The following is a 24,425-nucleotide window of genomic DNA, read 5'->3' on the forward strand; positions in this document are numbered from 1 at the left end:
GGTATACCCAAGTATCCAGGTCTGGGGTTATGTAGACTGTTTAGTTAGAAATGATTGGTGGCCCTTTCTTTCACTCGCCTGCCTGGTACGCCACTTTATAAAGACTGCACTTAAATTCTTTGGCCATCCGAGAAGCAGACGGTTGATGTAAACATAGTAAATAGCACATTCATCAGGTTCACTGAGTGCATGTCAACCAGAAATAACTGATCTGCTGCAAAACTAAATTTCACTGAATCAAATTTATATTTTAGAAAAGGGGTTTAAAGCTACTGATACCAATCGGCGTGGGTGATAAAGATACACTTCGATTGTTAGAGTAATGGTCAGCGGGTTGGGAGCATGGATGTATAAAGGGAATTGGATACAGGATACCTATGAAAGTTCCTCAGTGGCACATGAAGCCAAAAAAAGTTTGACTACCAAGTATAGAATTCTGATTTATTTATTTTTTTTAAACGGATCTTACGCATGCGGCCAATAGAATAAGCGCACTATCGTTTTCTTTAAGCCCGCCTCCCAGTATTTGTCCAGCCTTGATCTCAAGTCATTCACGTGAACAAAGGAACAGAATATTTCTGAATTTGGATATTAGTGCATTTTACAACTTTTAGAACCTAATGATTTAAATAAGGACGTTTGAAGTGTTTGTACTGGGAAGTTGATTCACCTCAAAACAGTTCCCACTGAGTTAAAGGCTATTCCAAAATCTTTCGGAAAAAGTCTTGTTGGGCCCATCAAGTGACCGACCCGGAAATTGTAATTTGCCGCCATTACTGGGTTGAGGGGAGGATGAATTTCACGAGAACAATCAAATGTGAACATACAGTAAAATACTATAAAAGGCACCAACCCAAAAATGTGGATCAAAGTAGTCTGGGCAATCTGGCTGCTAACTGTAACCATTTCTCTTAAAATGTCTCAGTGTACATGCTTTTCTTTACCTCTTTATTTTAACATTGGCCCAAATAATGCCAAAATGGCAACAACACAAAAACATTTATATATGCTATATTTAAGTAATTGATCTCAGTTCTCAACGAGTGATGATTATTACCCTTAACTGACACCTATTATATTTCCATCATGTAAAAGAAAGATTCTCCACTACGTGTATTTTCTCTGAGGACCTGGCCATCCATGTGGACAGCCAGCTCATGTTTTGATACATATCAAAGCTTTTATGTACACAGAGGAAATTAAATGACATAATATGACGGCAAGAAACTGTTCAAATAGGTGAAAGGCTTCAAAGGACATTTTCATAGACTACATAGCTGTAGTTCCTTTGAGGAACGAAGCGTTTTAACGTATTTTAATCATTACCATATACATTTTAAGAGGATGTAATTAAAACAAATAAAACCATTGCCAAGGCGATTGGCAGCCTGTACTGTTTCTAGACTGCATTGTTTTTATGTGGCACTGGGTGGGAATTTGTGGGAAATCTGCTGGATTTCTGTGCAGCAGAAAGAGTGAGCAGACAGGAAGAGCTTTTTCTGTCCTTCCAGTGAAAGTGAGCTAAAGCTTTCAGAGGTTTTTTTTACAATGGCAGATGGCGGAACGAGTGAAAGGCCAATGGGAAAAATTTGCTCGAAATGTTAATGTTGCTGTTAAGTTCTTTACGGAATCTTTGACCCAAAGTGTCCGAGGTCTTTCTTTGATGCTGCCTATAGCGATATCATCACCGCAGTGAAAGTGTTGCAAATGTTACAGCTAATTCTCTTCATGTAGACTCTGCAGGAAGAGCTTAAACTAAACATGTGATGCTGACCTATGCTTGATCTAGATGACAGACCTCCATAATTAAGATGTTGTGCAGATTAATAATACCACCTATTGTCTTTTAGTGACACCATTAATACTAAACATTCAAAAGTCAAGTGTACTTTGATTGGAGGAGAGGAGAGAGGAGAGGACAAATACAGACTGGCAACATCACCTACAGAATCAAGAACATGTGGTTTTAATTTTGAAAAACAACTACTACTGCGAGACAGATCGTTGTTGTTCCTGAATGAAGATAAACCAAGGTACTGACTTTAATTATATATTATTGCTAAAGATGCTTTTCTTAGCGCTTTTAGTCATCAAGGTAAACACAGAACTCAGTCAATTCTGTTTTAACATAATTCTTAATTCTAACTTGCTCGTGAGAACTTGACGTGCTCACCTTCAACTTTGAATTCAACAGTTCCCCTTTTATATTTAATTAACATCTTTAATTACTCTAAAATCATATCTAGGTAAGGAAATTACAATAGATTCAAATTAGTTTTCAATTTAAGTTAAAATCTCAGATTAAATGGGTCAACTAAACACAGCCCACCCTCCCCTCAGTTAGTGCAACTGTGCCGCGGGTTGTGCACTTAGTGTCGATGCTGTGCCAAGGTTTGCAAGCTAACAGCAGCTGGCTGGCAGGACAGAGGGATGCATAGACACACAAACACAGCTTTTGTCTCTTCCCCCCTGTCTGCAACACGTTCAGTCAGTGGCTGATTTAAAAGTGTCATGTCTTAGCCAGGGGGACCAAGTTAGAAGCCATTAGCCTCAGTCAGACCTCAGTGTTATGACTACAGATACACAGTGCTAAATCTGTTGAAAAGGGAGAGACAGAGGAGGAGCAGGAAGCAAAAAAAAAAAAGAAAAAAAGTATTTCTACTGAAGACAGCACCTCTGCCCTCCATTTCAGCACCTATGGCTGGTTGCCCTGCCCAAATGGATTTCTGAGAAGGGAGGATTAGTAAAGTGCATATTATGCTAACGTGTTTGACAGTGTAGCGCATGTGAATGGAACATGCAGATTGTGTCCGTAGATAATTTAATTTGAAATGTAAGTCAAAGGCATATAAAAGCGTCAATAGCTGTCCTGCCAAAGCTTTGTGGGAATGACTTGAAGTAAAGAAAGGTCACATTACTCCACTTTCTCCTAGCTTGCCTCTAACCATTTTTAAACTTTCCTCCTCCTTTGCCTTTACTCACCTTCTTATTTTCCCCCCCAAAACACCGCCACGTCAGTCTTTCATCCAAGGTAAAGATGGAGAAAAATACTTATTCTGCTTTACTGCTGTGATACGACTTCAGCGATATAGTGATTTTACGGGAAAATGTCTCGTCACTGCCAGAGGATTGGGCTAATGATATTAGATTTTCTGGATCCGTCTCTCTAAATTCCTGCGGCGCACACTACTATGTGTTAGAATTTAATAAAAGCAACTACAAAAAAATTATAGACCTGGAATAATACGGAGTTGGGTTAAATAGAAAGTTAAATGAATATCCATATCAGGCCAGTCAAATCTGTCCGGCTGTCATAATGAGGCCTGAGGCGGCTGTTGTTTTGTTCTCATGGAGCTATAAACATTTTAAGGCTGCAGTTTTGTTTGAACCCAGAATGACATGCACATTGGTTTCATTATGTTTCATTGTGGATTCATTATGTTTCTTTTCCACTGCTATTTATTTCGGGTCATTTTGGTTTGTAACCAAAATATGATATCGACCAGTTGAAAAATGAATCTTGCAATAACAGCAGTTGTGGTTGTGGAGATTAAGAAAGGACTTACTGCATTGGTGACTTCTATTTCATAGACCTTCTGGAAGGAAGCTCGGTCAAAGAAAACCAACTTCCCGTTTCCCTCGTTTCTTTTCACAGAGGTCCCCGTTACAAGAAGCTTGTCATCGGGGCTAAAACAGCAATCAGTCCTAATAGAGAAAATAACACATACAATATCATCAGTTTATAATCCACGCACAGTTTTCAGTGGTTAATGAGATGAAAGTAAAAAATTCTCACATTGAAAAGCAGTTGGTCAGGCCAGTAGCTACGTTCACAGGCTTCTTGAAGTTACGTATATCCCACATCTTGAGAGTGTCATCACCTAGAAAATAGATGGAGACAACAGTTTACCTACAAATTGTGATATTTACAGAAAGTCACCACAGTAGAACCGTTATTTACGTTGCCTTTTCTTGACTGTGCAACAAGGTGGTAAGAGTTACTTTTCATTTACATTACAGAAATAGGTTGAAAGAAGGACTCTTGCACCGAGTTATTCCCGTTTGTCTTTGTGAAACCTCCTGACTAGGTCACATATCAAAGAAGAACTCAAGTGGTTCTGTGTATACATCTCTTCTGTGTTTCGATGGCGGTAGTTCCTTTTATGTTGCACAGGAAGAGAGAAGCTTTTCCTCTATCACTGGATAAGGCAGCAAGCATTGGACCTACAAACTGCTTTGAGCTGGGCTTTGTGTATGAGCTGGCTATGGGGTTCGGAGGATACTGTCTTTTTCTTACCTCCACGTGAAGCGAGAATCATGCCATCGTAGGAAAAGGCGAGGCTGGAGGTGTCCGATCCTGGAATGTGTGCTTGCCGACAGTGGAACTTTGTATGAACCTAAGAAGAAAAAGAGAAAAACAATGCATGGGTATAGTTTAAGACAAGACTGACTATGAATGGGTCAAATATTTCAGGTGATGTGCTTGGTCTTTATGAAAGTGAAAGCTAGTACATAAGTCATGATAGAAGCGACTCATTCCTGTTTGTGTCAAATAATAGGTGCATAAGTGACAAAATAAGAAATACTTGAGCAAATCCAGAATTTATTAAATACAGTTGATCACAGACAAGACTCAAAAGACATTACAGAGACAGAGAAAACCTAGACCACATTTAATTGATCATTAATTACAGAACAAAATTAATAAATAGTGCAGCCCTGACTCTCTCTGTCTTTTCCATAAACACGCTGCCTTGGTCACTGCGGCTCATCAATATTAAAAAGAGCTCTTCTAATCTCCTGATGTGCTGCAGTATTAAACTGACAGTGTTTTGCTTCAGTGGCAGTCTTTTCAGTTGCTAACTGCAGTAACAAAAAGACCTTTTCACAATCCGTGTCTTCAAAACGACACACGGTTTCTATTTCCTCCATGAGCCCAATATTTTATATTTAACTATGAAGCCAACTACAACTTATGAAAATACCAGCTACTTTACACACTGCACCCACCGCACTCTTTAGACCACAGAGATTTACCTTGGCAAGCTTAGGTCCGTCTGAGAGATTATGATTTTTCCCTCGCTCCTTCCTCACATAGTATGCCAATAGTCATACTTTGTGCAGTTTATTAGCCACTAAAACACATAAGACTCTTTTACCCGTAGCCCTGGGCTAACATCTGCATTTTGATTCTCTCTTATTATTAGCCATCCTTAAACAAGTGTGTCACAAGGGCCGGTCAGTAACAACTACTATTTTTTAATGTCACATCAAAATATCCACAACCAATGGGACTAAGTACCAAATATGGACATGTGTCAGAAGCATAGGAGAGAGCAGTAGGTTGAGAAGACTGAAAAAACCTGTTTAAACCAAAAACAATTGGCTAGAAAGTAAATAAGTAACACATTCCTGAAAAGAGTAGAGGTCAACTCCACCAATTTTACATATTAAAGTCACTATCAATGGGGAGTACTACCCAACCTGTGAAAATATTAGGTAATCTGGTGATACTAATATAAATATAATAATGTCATCAGGATTATACTGGCGTGGTCTTAGATATCAGTTTTTAACAGAAAGCCTGTGTTACAAACTAGGAGGTATGGAGGTTAAAATTATTTAATTATCTGAATTAATTTGTATTTATCTGACACTGAAAATTAATCTGCACCTTTTTTGATGATTAGTCACTTTTCTGACAAAAAAAGTCAAACTGATTGCTTGTATTTGTTTTATGTGATGATAATCTGAATATCTTTGAGTTTCGGACTGTTGGTTGCACAAATCAAGAACATTTTCAAGAACATCATCTTGGACTACAGGAAACGGTTATGTGCATTTATCATTATTTTCTGACATCTTATAGACAAACAATGAATTATAAATCACTAATGACAATAACACAGAGTTGAAGCTCTCAATATATATGTAAGAGTACATTTCATTTTGAAGCAGAAACACAGAGGCACATCAGTTTACAAGGGAAAATGGTAGTCTGCACACTGAGTTTTACAGCCCACAGTTACCGAGGTCTCTGCAGGCACATCACGTGCATAATCCTGTCCTTGTAACTATTTCCTCGGCATGTTGCTGTATATGAGAATGACATCTTACTCAACTTGGCTGTGATGATCAGCATGCATCACTGAAAACCAAGAAGGCTAGATGACATTTCAGCTGAGGACATTCTATAGAGGTGAGAACAGACTGATTACAAAAGCTAGAGGGAATGGAGTCTCACCTTTGTAGTTCACGGGGGTAAAAAAAAAACTAACTATAATGAGTTGTTTTAAACTGTTTTAGGAGAAGAGTTTCTGGCATTTTAGATACAATTTGGAAACAATTAGAAGTAACAATACACCCAATTAAAAAGACATCAAGATATTCCTAATTAATCCCAGCCACTGCAGCAATGCCCCCCCGCAAACAGAAGTTAAAGCAGCTGTTTTCAAGATGGCCAGGCGTCCAATGTACCTTCTCAGTGCTAACTCTGAGCAAGTGGTGTACTACTGTAGAGCAGAGTGTGTATGCGTGTGACAAGATCTGCAACTCTAGGCTGGAAATAACACAGCCCCCCCCCCTCCATCACACACACAGACATCATTCTCTCTATCTCTCTCACACATACACACAAAGGAGCAGCCAGAAGACAAGCTATCCAAAAGTACACAGCAACTCAAAATGTGGACAATGAACAAGAGTGAAAAAGAAAATTCAACAATGTTAAAATTGATTTGACGCCTGCCAAACTTAAGTGTATACATTATCTATGTGCAAGTAAAAAGTTATAGCATTTGGAATCTTTGATTTATTTAACTGTAGATTTCGAGTTAGAGAGATGTGAATAAATATTATTTGATTGATTGACCTGAAAATACTTTTTATTAATCATTTAGTCTACAATATGTCCAGCACATTTTCCCAAGACTCCATGGTGAAGTCTTTAAATAGATTGTTTTTTTCCAGCCAACAGTCCAAAAGTCAGAGACTTTGATGCACAAATATGTAAAGCTAAGAAAAGCAGCACATTCTCATATTTAATACGCTGACACCAGCAATATATTTACATTAATGCTTGATGAATGACTGAAATACCTAATCGACTATCAAAATAATCAACTAATTGTTTCAGTACCAGCTGCAATGCCTCTTTGCCTGTGTCATCTTCCACATTTACTCCCCCTGTTTTAACCTGAATACAGCCAGATTAGAGAGATCGATCATTAAAAGACAGTGATGAAGCAATAGGCTGGAAAGTAGGCTTACTAACCCTCAAACAAACATAACCTTGCTTTATACAGCTACATTTTCATTAATTCTAAACGGAATGCAAATAAATCAGTGAAAATGGGAATTGCAGCAATACAGGCTTTTGACTCGGCGAGGTGGATAAGGAATTTGAAGTGAGCACAGAGTGTGGAAGAAAGATAAGATAGAGAAGTGTAGAGAAACGCTGGCAAAGGGAGCAGGAGAGAAAGGAGCGTGAGGTGAATGACTGATGTGTCCTTATGGTTCCTTAAGAAGGAAACGAGGTCATTCTTCACTTCCAAAGTAAGTAAATGGAGGGAAGTTATTAACTCGGATGAGACAGATAACACGGTTACCTTGAACTGTAGATAACATGGAAACCACTTTTGCATGCGTTGGCCATTTAGCCTCGGTCGTGTCTCCAGGGATGATTCTCCCCATCATCCATTTCCCCATACATTACTTTTGACTAAAAATCCATTCTCCCCATTTCTAATCTTTGATTATCGTCCTATTCCGTTGCCTTGGAAATTGACTTGGTTGAGAAATAGAAGTCAAGAGGTCAATTTAACATGAAAAGTAAAAAATTTCTAATCTTACAGCAGGTGTGGAACAGCTAGGCTACGGGCTATCTCCGGCCTACTAAACAGCAGCTAGAGCATAATGTGTTCGGATTAAACCCAGACTCACTCACTCACTCACTCACTCACACACTCACACACTCACACACTCACACACTCACACACTCACACACTCACACACTCACACACTCACACACCTCTACCTTGAGGGAGCTTGGCGACTGACTGAACTTTGAGAATAGACTTTCTTTTATCAGCCTAAAACAAAGACATTGGGGACCAAATGTCAATCACAACGACCACTGTGCCATGTGACCATGGACAATAGTAGTGTATCCAAACACTCAACATTTCCATTCATACAAATAATGACAGTAAGTTATCCTTGAATCTATGCATGGTAGCACAAACCGGTTGGGTGGAGTCTGCGGACTATGAACAGGAGGGTATGCTGATTTTCCTGTAATTATCTTCTCTTATGAGCGGTTACATGCAGCTTAATGGCACACCATAAAAGTGGGTCTAGAGGAGAGGATAGTCCAGGCAGGTTAAGGAGGTTTGTAGGACAAAAGTGTTATCTCAGAGGTGCAGAAGGAAAATTTACTGAATCACAAGTAAATATTAAACCTTAAATATACTGCGAGGAGAAGGTGATGGAATCTGCTTTACATAACTCCAGAGAGAATTGCGAAGATGCGTTTGTTTTTTTCTTAAACATAACCTCAAAACACATGTTTTAGACCCTATCCTCAGATTTCCTCAGGTCAACTAGTGAGAAAAGTTATGAGCTCTTGTTCGACCCCTGATGAATCATACCACAAAGTTGTTTTTTTCCCCTCTTCCTCGTCTCATCTCTTTCTTACCAAAATGAACACCATCTGCTGTGATCACACGCTGTGTTTTAACTCCTTTTATGTTGTATTGTTATGTTATACTGTCTTCAGTGTCTGTTTTGTCTGCACTGAAAAGAAATGTTTTCTGCAAATCAATTTAGATATTTAAAAAATATTCCTCTATTCTAACAAACAGGTGGAATGAGAAAAAGATAAGGTGAACTCTGGAGTAAATTATGAAAAAAAATCAAAAAACACAAGGGCGCTAACTAGTTAATAAATACAAGGCAGGAAATAAGAATGATTTTATATTTTAAACTTGATTAATAATGTCAGTCAGTAGAAGTAGTGCCTCCAATGGGTAGCTAGCAGTTATTCTAGCTGCTTATAGCAAACATAACCCCCTCCAGCTATTTCTAGATCATTCACTGCTGTTGTGAAAGCTTGAGTGTTTATTTACTATCCTGATGTTGGCTGGCATTGGTGGATGCCATGGTGTTTGCTTCCTGTGATAATCTACACAGCCGGCCTGTGAAACTAGATTCTCATACACAGTTTGAAGCCTCTCTTGCGCCTTGTGACTCCCCCTGTAAACTGTGCCCTTCTCCCTGTTCTGAACACGCAGCAGGTTAAATTGTCACCGTTTTACACAGCTAGCCAACGTGAGCATTCGCCACCACATATATGCATGTATGCCGTTTCATATTAGATGGTGTATACGTGCATATATGCACACTTACATGTGCACGGCGTGCGCACACAGAGCCCTAATTCACATGTTCAGCAGCAGGAGTTGATAAATAGCTGAAGGAACACAGCGTTGGGTTTCATCCGCAGCAGACTATGATAACAATCTACCACAGGGCCAACTGGTCCTGACCACACTATCTGGGTATCATTATATAAATACTGCGAAGCGCTGCCTCGCCCCAACCTCCATACTTTTACAACCGCACACCTGAAAGGCTTAGTGATGCCCACTGTGCAGTCAGTTGTAACATCTCACTTTGACCTCTGTTACTTTTTTGAGGATCAAGTGGTCCAAACCGCAGTCCTGAGCAGCTGCTTTGATCTTTGATGGAAACCAACAAGTGGTGATGGTGAAGCTGGGTTGGTGTGTGTGTGTGTTTTTAGCTGATCACACTAGAGTGAGTGTCGTCATAATCTGAAAGTGTGTTCCATTGAAGTGACTGTATTCCTCTGTGTCTCAGTCACAAACTGCAAAAAGTAGCATTCTGTACACGTTGTTTTCAAAGACTTTGTTCAAGGTTAAACGTTGCTGAGAAAATGGCAAAACACTGAAAGCTGCAGCATCCACTTGATAGAAAGCACCTATTTTAATGACTCTTTAAAGTCCTTTAGTGAATGAGTGTCCCCACATCTACATGGAGGAGGGAAGATCTTTAGATAGCTCGGTAAACCCTTCCATGAAGACATATCTATGATGGGGGCCGTTATCAGATCTTAGACAGTTTTCTAAACATTTTCATTGGACATTAAGAAGTTCTTCTGTTATTCTCTGTTTTAATCTTCCACAGGCCCATCTTTTATGACCCCGCAGAGTTACTAGTTTACAGTGATGCTGTGCAGTTCTATTACTGTGTTGAGGGTCCTATTATGCCAGTAACTGTAAATCATGTGCAGGCCAGTACTGGTGGTCAGTTTAAGCAGGTGACAATAAACTGTGTGACTAGATTAATGACAGCGTGTTGAGAGAGTAAAAAGGAGCCTGACGTCTTCAGTAAAGTTTATAAATAACAAGATGGGCTGAATCACAAAGGATCAAATATAAAAGACAAAACTTCAAAACTTCAAAACTAATCCAATTCAAACCGATTTAAACTTCTTGGGGATCTCTTGTTAGTCTCATAATTGAGGAACAGTTTCGATGACAAAGCCAGCAAAAGTAGCAAACAAGAGAAAGTTTGCCATATAATCTCACGATGACATTCCCCGACGGAGTAGTTCATCAAAACCACATCTTCTGAGGTCCCACTTTGAAGCCTGGAAACATCCAAGTCCACCAATGACATCATAACATTCCCCAGGTCTCTGTGGTTATGTTCTGGGCCTGCACCCTCAACCCACCGACTTCCACAGAGTGCACATTACCTGGCAACCATTTAAATGCAGTCTTGTAATTCTGGCACCGACCCCTCTGGTCAGAGAATGAGCATGCAATCACTCTCTGTGGCAGTCCACTAAAAGAGAGACCTACTTGACTCCCATCACAGGATCAATCAAACTCATGTCAGGGTTCAAGAGCACGATGTGTCATCCTCAATCGCTTCTCTTCAGGCTCAGCTCCAGATCAAGGTCATGTACATGATTGATTGTGATTGATCCACCTGCATATTCTGGCCATGAGTAATAGTGGCGATACAACAGGAGATGGACCTTTGTTAGAGTGGGGGAGGGGGCGGCAATGAAAAGCATCGGGAGGTCAACTCCTTTTTAGGCTTGTGGCTGGATTCGAGTCAGCAGCACAGGTTGCTGATTAGGGCAGAGGGCACCGACTAAATCCTTGAGCCATTCAGACGGGACAGGCTCCAGTGGTCAGGCAACAGACATGCCTATTGTAAGCTGCTATGGGACGCAGGGTAAATATTTAGTTTGGAGAAAGAGGGGATAATAAATTTGGAGAGCTTTAACCCAATCACTCGAAGCCCGCTGCTATGAGCAGCCCAGTGGGATAATGGGTGAGGGGAGCCCCATACAGCACCGATACACGGAAGCACAAAAGCCTTTACAATAGAAATCCTCCATCTAAATACATTTTTTTTTTTTTGTATGTCGTGTGATTATGAAGTTGGCTGTTGGAGTAATTATCATGTAGCCTACTTCTCATTTGACTAATCTGGATAAGCCCCTCTGTCCAATCAAGCTGTTCCAACTCACTAACTGCGGCTTTATTATCACTATTCTCCTATGAAATAACAAAGGCATTCAACCTTGTCCACATATGGGGTTGGACAGATGAAAGGATGTGAAGTGGAACAATTAATAATTGGAGTTAAAATGTCCCGTAACATTGGGGGCACACAAACAACTGTTTTCTCTTCCGATAGTTCATTAAAAAAGACCAAGCAGTTGTTCATAAGTTCTGTGGGACTGATACTGGGTGTCTTAGAGATCATTTAGCAACATCTGTGTGCAGCCCTCCATTCATTTTATTTGCTGTCCTAAAAAAACTTGGTTTATAGTGTTTTAAGGTTCCCAGGTGAATATCCACAAATATTCTTCACACCGCGGAAAAAGAAACTTGTGAAATCAAGTTTAAAGAGCTGGCCATAATGTAAGACAATACCAAACTGGAATGATTCCTGCAATATGTCACCTTTGAAAGTACTGAATTATGAGTACTGTAGGTCCCCCAAGCCCCCCTTTGCACGTCTTCTGGTTATTTTTTCCTCTTCACATCTGTGCCGTGGAAGTAAATTTTGTGTGTGAATGAGCAAGCGAGCATAAACTGTGAAAAGCTGCTTTTGCTGCCCATACACTAAGCAGAGATTTGTCACTGTGACAGCAATCAAGAAAAGAGACGCACAGGTAGACAGGCAGGTGGGGGTTAACGTGTTACCATCTGTGATGAAACAATCGAGAGTAGGATAAAATCTCATCTATGAGATGCAGTCTGCAGCCCCAAATGGAAGTCATTTTTGTGACGATTTGTTAAAAATCTCAAGCGAAACCAGTGAAATAAGTGAGAGCAATGCTGCTCAGGAGCCAAGATCAGCGATTACCTCAACAATGGGAATCTTGAAGAATGGAATGAAAACGTTGAACACATAATTACCTAATTAACAAATAGTGGAAAATGTACAGAGGGAAATTGTGATTGGGCCTCCCAGTAACTTTCATGTGACTCGACTCAATCATCAAACGTCAGTTAATTCAGTTACATAATCAGCTATTTTTAACCATGCAAGTGGCTTGGCTCTAGGGAAAGCAATGTCAGTCTGACGGTCAGTCCACCACTTTGGTCCAGAGGGAAATATCTCAGCTAATAGATCCCTATGATGATCCCCTAACATTTGGGGCCATCATCAGATCAAAATTTTTGATATGTCCAAACTCTGTTTTATGACCATATACCTGCTTAACTAATGACATTCCAAATAGCCTGAGCTAATGATTGCTAATGAGCAAATGTTGGCATGCTAACACACTAAACTAAGATTTTGAGCATGATAAACATTATAGCTGCTTAACATCAGCATGTTAGCATTGCCATTGCTAGCATGCTGATGTTGGCATTTAGCTCCGAGCACTGCTGTATCTAAGAACGGCCTCACGGAGCCTTTAACTTTAGACTCTTGTTTCTCAAGAATTCGGATAGAACAAAAACAATTCTTACCCTATTAGTGTGAAAACAGATTCATTACAGTCAAACAGGCCATTGGATAATATTTTTAAGGACTCCCAGTTTGAAAAAAATGCATGTTAAAGCCAGGCATTTTGAATTCTGGTCAGTGTTAGTTGCTTGCTAAACTCTGACCTCTCTGGCCCGTGACCGGACGACCTGAGCCTCATGACTCTGCACCAAAGGCCATAAACAAACAGACATCCAGTGTTTACAAGCTAGTGCACATTGAGGTGGTTGGTATGTGTATGTATGTGTGTGTGTGTGTGTGTGTGTGTGTGTGTGTGTGTGTGTGTGTGTGTGTGTGTGTGTGTGTGTGTGTGTGTGCTTTAAAAACTCACGCTGAGGTTTCTGTCCCAGATCTGGATGGTGCCATCCTGGCAGCCAGCTGCAATGAGCTTCCCATCGCGGCTGTAGGTGCAGCACGTGGGGATGACCTTCTTCCCCTGGAAGGAACGCGGTTTGAACACGGACTTGTGCTTCTTCTCAGAGCTCACGTCCCATGTGCGCACAGTGCTGCAGACAGACAAATATTTTGATTTTATTTTTTATCTTCACATCAATCATAAATCCCTCATAAAATATTATCACTTAAAAGATATTTGGTCATCAACACTATCCACCACTGTAATAAATCAGAATCCTATAGAGATACAGTGGACCTTAGCCATTCTCACGAGTTCAGGCAGCTATGTGTTGCAGGGTGAGAGGTAGGCAAACAGAGGAACAGTAGATCAGTCTGACAGGCGCGACTGAAGCTTCCATGAAATCCTTTAACACATTACACAACCTGGACCAGTGAAAAGAAGGAATTAAAAGGCAGACTTTTCCACACAGAATGTGTGCAAATCGGAAGTTTTGTTCCAAAATTTCATCAAATTGAAGCCCAACAAGAATCCCTGCTTGTTACAGATTCCTATTACAAACATTGAACATATTATACCAACTTTAATGTTGTAGAAAACATCTAGCAATTTATTAATCAAATCACTAAATAATTGACATATAATCACATATAAACAATGCAAAAGGAATAGATAAGGTTTTCCATCAATCAACAGATTAAACACAAAATACATGTGAAACTTCAGTGTTAACATCTAAATTATTATTATTATAATTCATTGCAGTTAGTTTTCCTAAATTGAAAAAAAGTATTAGTTATTCAAAAAAAGTAACTGAGAGAAAGAAGATTATTTCAACCACTCAATGAAGTTGTCAGGATATATGCTGCATACTTTAGTTGAAAAACATCTGAGAACAACAAATTGTTTAGTTTAACACAAGGTGGAAGGCTCCACCTTTCACCCCGTTGGTATGGTTGGCTGTCTAGAAGATATCCAAGCACGGTATGTTGCAAACAACTATCTACAAAATCTAAATCTTTCCAATCAACTAGCTCCGTATCTTTTCAGAGCTTTTGCAAAAAGTGCTAAAGGGAGGCTGCACTGATACAAATAGATGACAGAAAGAAGAGATATAGGAACTTTAAAAGACAGAATGATGACAAAGAGGACAAACCGAGGTGCCCCCCATTCCTGAAAGTGACCTCAAGAGCCTTAAACCACCACATCTATTTATTGAACTACCTGACTACACACAAACATGTTTAGCCGACCTCTCACACACCCACGCCACCACTCATGCCAGACAGAGCGTGTCCAAATGTGTCTGTAACCCACGGCTTGCTTTAGTGAACATCACGACCTTCGGGTCACGAGGTCAGCAGAGGAGTATAAACATACCGGCTGGGCTGCTACTAAGAACCATGCAAGGATTCCTCCATGGCCGGCTACAAAGTCACAGACACACATACAGACACTCAACTGTGTTTGGATAAGTCTAACAATGTGATACAAATGCCAACTGAAGACATATGGTTTGAGTGAAAACTGGCAAGGGTCAAATAAAACTCTGTTTGATGCATAGTTGTGTTTAAATCCACATCAACCAAAGCTGTTCATAAATTAAGAAATCTCTTGCTGAAACAAAACAAAAAAAAATCCACCTATAAAGGCTATTGGATTGTACAGTAAGTGTTTACATGAGCAGATTTAACATGTGTATGTGTGAGAGTGAATGAGAAAGAGTGATAGCCACGGACTGGATGACAAATTGGTCCACCTGCTGCCTCACACAGACGTCTCAATTTTGTTTACAGAAGACTGTAGGCGTCTGTCAAGGCAATAAAGACAACATAACCTTTCGCGTAGCACACAAAACCTGGAATGCTATTTATCGTAAGGGCTCTTTCCAAAACATGGCACTGCTGGCTGTCAGGGGGACAGAACGGAGAGGTTGGAGCCCACCAGTGTTGAGCCAACCCTGAGCACAGGGGAAAGACTGCACACCCTCACCTGTCAGGGACAAGACACGGAGCAGGACAGGGACAACTGTCAGCTCTAATACGTGGTAATCTAAAATTGTTAATTAAAGTGTAAAAAAATGTCCCGTTCCCCATTAGAGCTACAAAAGTCAACAGAAGTAAATTGCAGCTTCGCATAATTAAAGTGGGAACAAGACAGAAACATCTGGAGCTGTCTCAAACTGTATCCTCTCAGAGGAGGTAGTTGTTTTGGGAAAGTAATACTATTGAAAAGAGCAAGATGTCAAAATATTCACACGCGGCATGAAGATACCGCCAAAAACTGAGCGCCCTTTTCTCTTCTTGCAACCCTGTTTTCCCTCCAATCAGCAGCCCCCTTTTTCCTTCAAAAAAACACTTCAGAGACAGAGGGGTGAATGTAATAAAATGAGACCCATACATCCTCAGTCATGCGTGTGCACTTTACAAGGTAGCACAGTCATTCACACATCAACTGAGGAGTGACAACTCCCCGGGCCCCAGATTTTATCTGTCCGTCCAGTGAGGGAGATGGTTGCTAGGATCACTTTCCCAGATGATGAGATAAGTAAGAGAGAGGGAGATATGAAAGACGTAGTAGGTCTTGTAGGAGGTTGTTTATTGGTCATACTCCGGTGATGGAGATTGGCTGTTCTGCCTGATGGCCGGTTGACTGACTAACTAGGGCTGTGTTTTGAGAGATGCGGATTAGGAGGGGAAGATGGTCCATCTTGCATCGCAGCTGAAGAAGATAAAGGGGGGACATAACAGAAGGATTTGGGAGGAGGCGTACACACAGTGGCACTCAAGCAAGGAAGCACAGATGCTTTGTGGGTACAGTGAGATACTGATTCAAATAAATTCACAACATTATTAGTGTGGCTCCAGAGTAGAAAATAAACCTAAAAAAAGGGCCTTAGCAAGGCAGGTGAGACCACACACACACACACACACAACAGGAACAAAATGCTAAAAGAAGTCAAGATAGCTCTTCACATTTAATCACTCAATCTGGTTGATAAGAGGCCTTCCCCCGTAAGGAGGTGGCCCCATGTTTTGTTCAATAAGAAAAGACAAACACAGCATTCACACACTAAAGAAGTAGATGCTGTTGTCAGTCAAAAATTCAGCCATGAGGATAAATGCACTCCTTTAAGGTATGGTATGTGCGTTCTTGGGCATGATATGGAACACTTGCAGTGTAAGGCGGGCAACAGTTGGAGATGAGCTGGACTGTGGATGAACCCGATGTGTTCAACTGTGTGAATCACCCCAACATGCTCACACACACATACACACTTTGTGATGTCTGTCCTCACTCTTGATTCCCTTTCTCTCACGCAGATAACACTTAATAACCCCCATGAGTAATTTCCCCTCCTCTCCTTTCCCCTTAAAAAAAAAAAGTTAGCAGCAAGCATTTGGATGTAGCACTAAAAAATAGACACCCTACTTACTTGATAAGATCAGTATGCTAGCAATGATCAGTTGAAAGAAATACTGACTTCTCACACACACACACAAAAAAAAAATGGATTACCAGGATTTATCCAAGCAGTAGATCATGAATCTTCAGTGTGTGACTTTATTTTTGTGGCTACTTCCCAATGCTAATTCCTTAATGCTTCACATAAATCTCATCATGCGTTTTGTTTGAGCGCATGATAAAGACAAATATTTTGTTCCTGAGCAGTAATAGGACCTGCCATGTTGTTTTTTGAGTCTCCTTGCATACAGCTACACATCCAGCTGCAGCCTTGACAGCAAGCCAACACCAAGGGAATCCCTGGCATTCAAACCTCCTGGAAACATTCCTCAAATTGTGTATTTGTGTGTGCACGCAAATTTAAGTGTGTGTCAAGAATCGACAGGAGTAACATGTGGGCCCAATTAGAAAGTCGCCATTTGTCCTATCCTGTTCCATTGGCTGAAATATCAGTCAGAGAATAAGCACAACAGGAATTCTTGATGGCTTTCCTGGGGCCTTATAAAACTACATCAAGTAAAAACCAACAATCAGTAGTGTCATGTCCTTGAAACCACTAATGCAAAGCTTTTGTGAGTTATAGTTCGTGAAAAATATTCTCTTTTGTGAAAAAACAGTTCTGCAGTACGTTTGGTTAACTTTAAAACAGAACTCATTCAAGAATTTTTAAACCACTGTTTGGTTATTTAAAAAGGTTGCAGCTCTCAAAAACCATGACTGACACACAAGTCCAAGCCATATTTTAAGTTAACTTTAAGTTAAATCCTGCCAAAGAAATACTTCTACCGGGAGTCCATCCAGCACATACTGCCCTCACTCTCTGAAAACTAAATCTGCGGTTTTCCAACAGGTGTTCGGTCTTTCAGGAAAAAGACTTAGTTAAAGTGGCTCAATGCTTAATACGCATTTCCCCCCTTGAATCAAACATGAATAATGTTGGAAAACATTTTGCCGGTTAACAATCGCACAACTCTCAAACAGAATGTGAAATGTTGACACGTTCACACCCGTCCGAGCACAAACGCTTTTCACTGACGGGCTTGAGTCGCACGAGTTCTGCTGAGGCTCCCATTCAACCCTCAGTGTGAAAGGACAATCACCACCACCCTGCTGCTGCGTTATTATGCTTCATCAGTACTTCCCTCTCATCCACTTCCTCAGGGAAAAAAAAAAAAAAAAAAAAAAAAAAAAAAGTCTGGTTAATGAAATCATTCAAGGAGCCGGGCGACAGTTCTTATGAATGAAATTCTATACAGCTAGGGGGACCTTCAATTAAGGAGCTGGGCGGTCCAGTGATCATGCTTAATAACCTATTCAAATAAACACAACAAAGAATCTCTAACTAGGCGGACACAGGAAGAAAGACAGAAAACCTAGGTGTTGGTCTGATGTTTAAGTAGACCCAGCCAGTAGCAGACACCCACTGGTAACAGTGGCCAACCGTTGGTACATTCTAATAGAAGGCCTCCTGACTACAATCTGGTCTCTGCGGACCAAGTAGTTGTTCACGATGGCCTGATGCAGCTAAAGAAGGATGAGCACGAGGCCACAAATGAGTGTGATAAGTTGACACTCCTGTGTATCAAGCAAATACACTCACAAACATAGATCAAACTGTTCTTTTCTTTAAATCCCAACCAATGAAATTAGCAATTTAGACCATACAACATTGAAAAAAAAATTGTTTGTGCATGTCATGTGTGCTGAGATTGGAAAAGAAGCCCTCATGAAATCAGATCTGGGAGCAGTTCCAGGAAGCGGGACACATTTGCACATTTGTAAAAACCCAGAACCCCCTCATATCTAGAAGGATCAGCAAATGCCTGGCTGCCTTTCAGCGTAATGTACAGTCATTATCGCTTTGCTCTGAGGAGCTCAGGCTGTGCTCTCAAAGACGCTAAAATGTACCAATTTAAAACAACAAAACATGCATTGCCGAATTCTTAAACGAGGAAAATGAGCAGTTACCAGAGTAGAGAAACAAGGTCTAAAGCAATGTGTTCAGTGTGTTTGACACCTGTTTAAACCCTGGTGCCGACACTCTGTTTGCACTGAAGGAATGAGAGGGACTGTTGATTGAAGAAGTGTGAAGTTCGAGGGGTAGTGCTTTAACCAAGAAAGTCAAGTACAGCTCTTCATCACCAAGTAGCGCCTGTACTGCACTGCACATTACATAAGTGACGATAAGTGAGGATATGAGAAGTTTAACATGGGGTTACATGGACAACGTCATGAACTTGTAAATCACTATAGGCCCCGTCACTGCCCCGATCCATCTCTGAGGCGCAGGTTGCCGTGCTGACCTGCTCTGCTGCCGTGAACCCTCCTCACATGCAGCTGCTCCGCCTGTGAATGGTTCCCTGTACACTCCTCTCCGCTGTTCTCCTGTGAGCTGGCCAGGGGCAACACCCAGCGCTAACGTGCCAGGGGAGGATTTCCAGAGCCTCAATAAGAGCTAAATAGACCAGCCTCCACATCTGGGAGAGAAGTAACAGTGGTAAACACCGGGCCGTGGCCTGCCCACAAAGCCAGGCCCTTGTTTCCACTTAATGATGATGGCCCTGGATTTCTGCACTGCTGCCTGTCACACTCACTTAGACTCATCACTGTGCTCTCACTCAAAGTCACATGCTCACAAATATTCACTCACACCTTTTCATACGTCAAAGGGGTTACAGCTTCTGTGGTTAAAACAGGACTAGTGCTGCTTTTAAGAAAAAAAACATCCAAAAACATGCTTTTCTAAAGCAAAAACATTACAAATATGAGTGTGTGTGTGATGTCTTGTTATCTCCAGCAGTGTATGTTGCTCTGGTCAGAATCACTGCATTCAAATAAAGGGCTTTTATTGGACTACATTCAGTATAAAATGTGTCAATGCACAGCCGGGAGGCCAAGCTACCCTTTCCAGAGGCATTATCTGTACTAGAGGACTCCCTGCTGGTGACAGAGAATGAGGGCAAAGAAAGGTCTTTGACATGATATACACAGGATGTTAGTTGACCAGTAAGGATGATTTTGAGTAAATCTAATGAGTAATCATAATATTTTAGATGGTAGTCTACAGAAGAAGTTCAAGTAAATCATTACATATGCAACATCCAAACAGTATTTCACCTGACGAGATAAATTGATTTATTGGCTGTTTCTGGATGTTACTGTAGAGTGAATCATTTAAAATGTTTTCCCCACTTTCCAGGTACATCATATAGAATAATGAAATCAATTCCTTAATGATAATTCCTTATTTACAGTTAGAAACAGCAAACAGACATTCATACATAGTTACTTTTAAGCACAGCATGCCCCCTGTTCCATCCAGTGGATAATGTTCCCTCATGGACTTTCTGAATTTGTATTAGTAAGATAAATTCTACAGATATTTATTATGCCTGTGAATGAAGTGTATATTTTGGTGACTTCTACTTTTGAAAATGTTATGGATTTTTTGATGATTATACAGTGATTATAATATTGCAGATACCACCTAACAATAAATTGTGCCTAGAACAACACTTATTTTCACTCACCCATCATTGGAGCACGTCATGAATTCTTCTTTAATCTTGGGATGCCAGCAGCCACTATTAAGCATAGCCGTGTGACCCTGAAAAGAGCACATAATAGAAATTAACTAACACCAAACAGGCAGTAAATTGTTGCAGCTTCCAGTGGCTTTGAGGAGCAGCAGATACCACCTGTGAATCATGTGGTTTACTGTGGACCTAGTTTGCAAAATTGACATTCAGGGCTGCCGTCTGGCCAACTGTTTTAAAATTAATGTGAAACTTCTGTAAGAGTTGTAGCCAGGAGGAGCTGGTAGAAACATAAAAGGTGAAATGTCTCCAGGAGGAACCAATGAAGGAGAATTCGTAGAAGACGTATTTTTGCAATCTTACTTACACACAACTTATGTGCAGAGACAGCTGTTGTTCTTCGTTGTTAAATCTCGAGCCAAAACTGCTCACCGAAAGGTCACCAGTTAGTCATGTCGGGGGAGCTACTACGTTTTTGTGACGATGCATTTACGTAGTTTCGTAGAGTAAACTGCATGGCAACCGTGAGGCCTGTATCCAAAGAGACTCAGTCGTCTACAACGCAAACAAAAGTTCCCGGTAGACACCAATTATGTTGTCTGATCTGAATGCACCTTAAACGGCCCTCTCTAGAGGAAAGCATCTGTTGGGACCTTTAATTTGATCAAATTGTAAGCTTGACTTTTAGCCTTCCTCGACATAGGCCTTGCCCTACAACTAACCCCGTGAACTCTGAAGCAGTGCAGCAGGCGGTGTCACGGCTTCAAACAGCGAGCTCCTAGAAGAGTAACTTTTAGACATTTCCTCTGCTGAAGTAGTCCTGTGGTGAACGGCTCATAACAAATGACTTCAAAGCAGGATAGCTTAGAGAGAGGCCTCCCCACCACTGCCAGGTCACACTTTGGTGTGCTGCGAAGAGGTTTCACTCATGACATACCGCTGTTTGACAGGATGCTCAAGAAAAAGCAGAACCTTGCATGAGCAGAGGTTGACCAAACTGCATCGGTATGTGTGCATCGGGAAGAGAGGCCTTCCTGTTCCCTGTCAAATACTTTAAACAAACCTCTTTAATAATCGATAAAAGGTAACTGCCTAGGTCTAGCTGTGTAACGGCTAAAAAGGATTAATAACAATAATAAAATGTATGGTTAATACACATTCCCTCTATGATGAGGTTAAGCGCAAATGGGCTGTGAATGATTGCTTCCCTTCTCTGTGCAATAACATCAAAGTAGAGAGAATCATGCATTACAAGAGCTTCATGATTAGGGTGAAGGAGCCGCTACCTTCATAAACAAATCCGATTCCTCTTCCTGAACAGTTTAGGACAACAAATTGCCAATGACTAAAGAGAAACAGGTTGATGTTCGGACAGTTAACTAAAATAGAGCAGACAAACAGCACCAAGAATAGAAACCTCCCTGATAACAAGAAGGGATTGTGTACAGTTCGTTTTCAGTGCAGTTGCATTACGCATAGGCCGAACAGGTTTCTGTATCTGTTAGGTTTAGCTCATTATTTGGCCGTGTAAAAATTGAAGCTGGATAGTGAAATCAATAAAGCAAGTTGTTTTTATTATCTAGCAGATGATTGATAAATGTTTAAGTCAGTTATGAAGCAAGAATGCCCAAAATTCTCTGGTTTAAGCTTTTCAGAAGTGAAGATTTGATCCTTTTCTCTCTCTTTTTTTGGGATGTTGGTCAGATAAAAAAAAAACTAATTAGAAGATTCAGAACTCTATATCTTAAAGAAAAAACTATTAAAGAAAAGAACAACATATCATGCCATTCCACAGCATGCTGGCCTCTATGCAGTAAATCTCTCAGCACAAAGAGGAATGAGGCACAAGGCAAGTAATTGTCTGTCAGCAGAGAAGAAGCAAGGACTTAATTATCACATGAGACACTGCTAATCGACTGGGACATTGTCAGCGGGCCAAAATGCATTTTCGTTGAACCAAACTCCCCCATCAGCTCCAGATGGGACCGAGAAGGACAAGAATGTAGGACATCCAGGAAAACACTACTTGCAATCAATGGGCCTTCACTTGCTCAAGTAATTCACATGGGTGGTATAAACTATGTCTAAATGCACTGCAGCTGGCACAGATGGTTAGTGACCACCAATACGGCTTTCTTAAACACAGTAAAACCCAAACATGGGCAATCAATTAGGATGCTCCTTTGTAGAGGCAGGTACAAGCAAGAGATGAACCACGACAGCCCTGCGAGCATGTGGTGGTCCTCTCCCCCTGAGACTGCCTCTGGCTGGTCAATACAAATACAAACAGACAAGCTCATGGCTTCACCTTGCTACCATTATACGTTGGCGGGATCCACCCACAGAACAAGAGAGCAGAGCATCCAGCCTGTGTTTAGAATTAGGAGTCAATCTTGGGCCGCTGTTGCAATAAAGAGAAAGCATGGCTGCCTGTAACAAATTTAAAGTGGCTATAACCAATATTTGTATAATAATGTATCGAATGAGACTTATAAGACTTATGACCTAAATCTGCCGCTCCCCTTGGCTTTAGAGAGTTTTATAGTTTCCGCTTATTGTTTAGCTGTCGGCCCACAGATTCCCTGTTTTGGTTCTCACAGCTCTCGTAGCATCGTTTTGGTTGCAGCCATCAGCTGTTTTCAGTGAAAAAGCTCTCAAAAACCAATGTACACTACCTGCTCAGCACCAAACAGCAGTCAGACACAGTTAGCAACAAGGCAGGTAACATAGTGGAGCATTTAGCTAAAGAGCCAGATATTTCCTTCAGGAGTTGGTAGAGACCAAAAACAGAGCTAAAAGGCGAGTGAAAATTAGACTTGCATTTATCAGATGTCCGGAAACACGATTCCAGATAAATGGTAATGTTGCTCCAAGCTGGATGTGTAAATAAGCAACTATTAGCTAACAAGTTCAACATATCAACTCAAAACCTGATGTCAATGTTGTGTTCAAAACTCGTTAACACTGCCCCCAAGTGGCCTGTTATTGCAGTTTTAATATCAATTCCAGTTTATTACAACTTGGGTTGTATATTTATAGTTTTGGTCATCGATTTGATCAGTTATTATAACATGCACTCACAAGAGAGTTTGTTAAATCTAGGAACTCCAATCCATCTCAGTTTATAGACTCCTTGGTTCAACTTTGACTCACCATACTTGCCGTAGTTGTATGCTTTTGTTCTCTTCAAAATTATGATTGAATTGTTGGCTTGTTTACAACATCGCTGATCATCTGACCACTCGAGTTAATTTCCTTGTCAGACATGACATGTCATCACCATGTTACCAGATCTCAGCAATTACTATGAGAGTACAATGTTATCATAACTAAGTGAAACAATGGCCAACACCACAAAAACACGACCCGAACTAGGCGGGGAAACCACTTTACCTTGGTTTTGGCCATATCCACAATGTACTGGTCTCCCTTCACACACTCCATGACATTGAAGCCATCACGGTCCAACACCTTGGCCTGTGCATTGCCAGAAACCACCAGGATGACGTCACCAGTGGTGCTGTACTGCAGGGTCTTGATCTGATGGCTGAGGGGACACACACACACACACACACACACACACACATAAGACACACATAAAGAAGACATCTGAGGTAAAGAAGGTACGTGTTTCGGTGCCCATTTACGAACCATTTGTAAAATGTAATTTTACAAGACCGCTGCACCAAAACATTGTAATACAAGAAACTTTTTAATCCTTCAAAGGGTTCAGGGATTAAAAAATAAATAATCTGAACTAGATACGTAGCTATAGGAACAAAACAACACAACATCTGATGTACATGTGGTGATTTTTCTCTTTGATCTGCCACACACAACAGACACTCACACACAACAACTGTAACAGTGAACATAATGGCATTTTAAGTCAAGAAATGGAAAGAATGATAGCAAACTCTATGAAAAATGTTATACACAGAAAAAATAATGAAACACACTGAAAGAAAATAAACATAACACAACAATATAACGAGAAACATAATAAGCTATGCATGGTAAAACTTTAAAAG

General features: G+C 40.6%; 1 protein-coding gene across 3 annotated transcripts in view; it reads right to left on the reverse strand.

The window, feature by feature from the left end:
• Window positions 1-24,425, reverse strand: part of LOC129102277 (WD repeat-containing protein 70) — a 38,233-nt gene that overhangs the window by 9,791 nt on the left and 4,017 nt on the right. For all 3 annotated transcript variants that reach the window (XM_054612342.1, XM_054612341.1, XM_054612343.1), the window contains exons 8-13: window positions 23,788-23,941; window positions 20,389-20,465; window positions 13,370-13,544; window positions 4,298-4,397; window positions 3,797-3,881; window positions 3,567-3,705 (exon numbers count right to left, since the gene is read on the reverse strand). In XM_054612342.1, the coding sequence (XP_054468317.1) occupies window positions 3,567-3,705; window positions 3,797-3,881; window positions 4,298-4,397; window positions 13,370-13,544; window positions 20,389-20,465; window positions 23,788-23,941 (730 nt within the window). The remainder of the gene's footprint in view (window positions 1-3,566; window positions 3,706-3,796; window positions 3,882-4,297; window positions 4,398-13,369; window positions 13,545-20,388; window positions 20,466-23,787; window positions 23,942-24,425) is intronic.

This window comes from Anoplopoma fimbria, chromosome 14, assembly GCF_027596085.1.
Source record: "Anoplopoma fimbria isolate UVic2021 breed Golden Eagle Sablefish chromosome 14, Afim_UVic_2022, whole genome shotgun sequence".
NCBI classification, from domain to species: Eukaryota; Metazoa; Chordata; class Actinopteri; order Perciformes; family Anoplopomatidae; genus Anoplopoma; species Anoplopoma fimbria.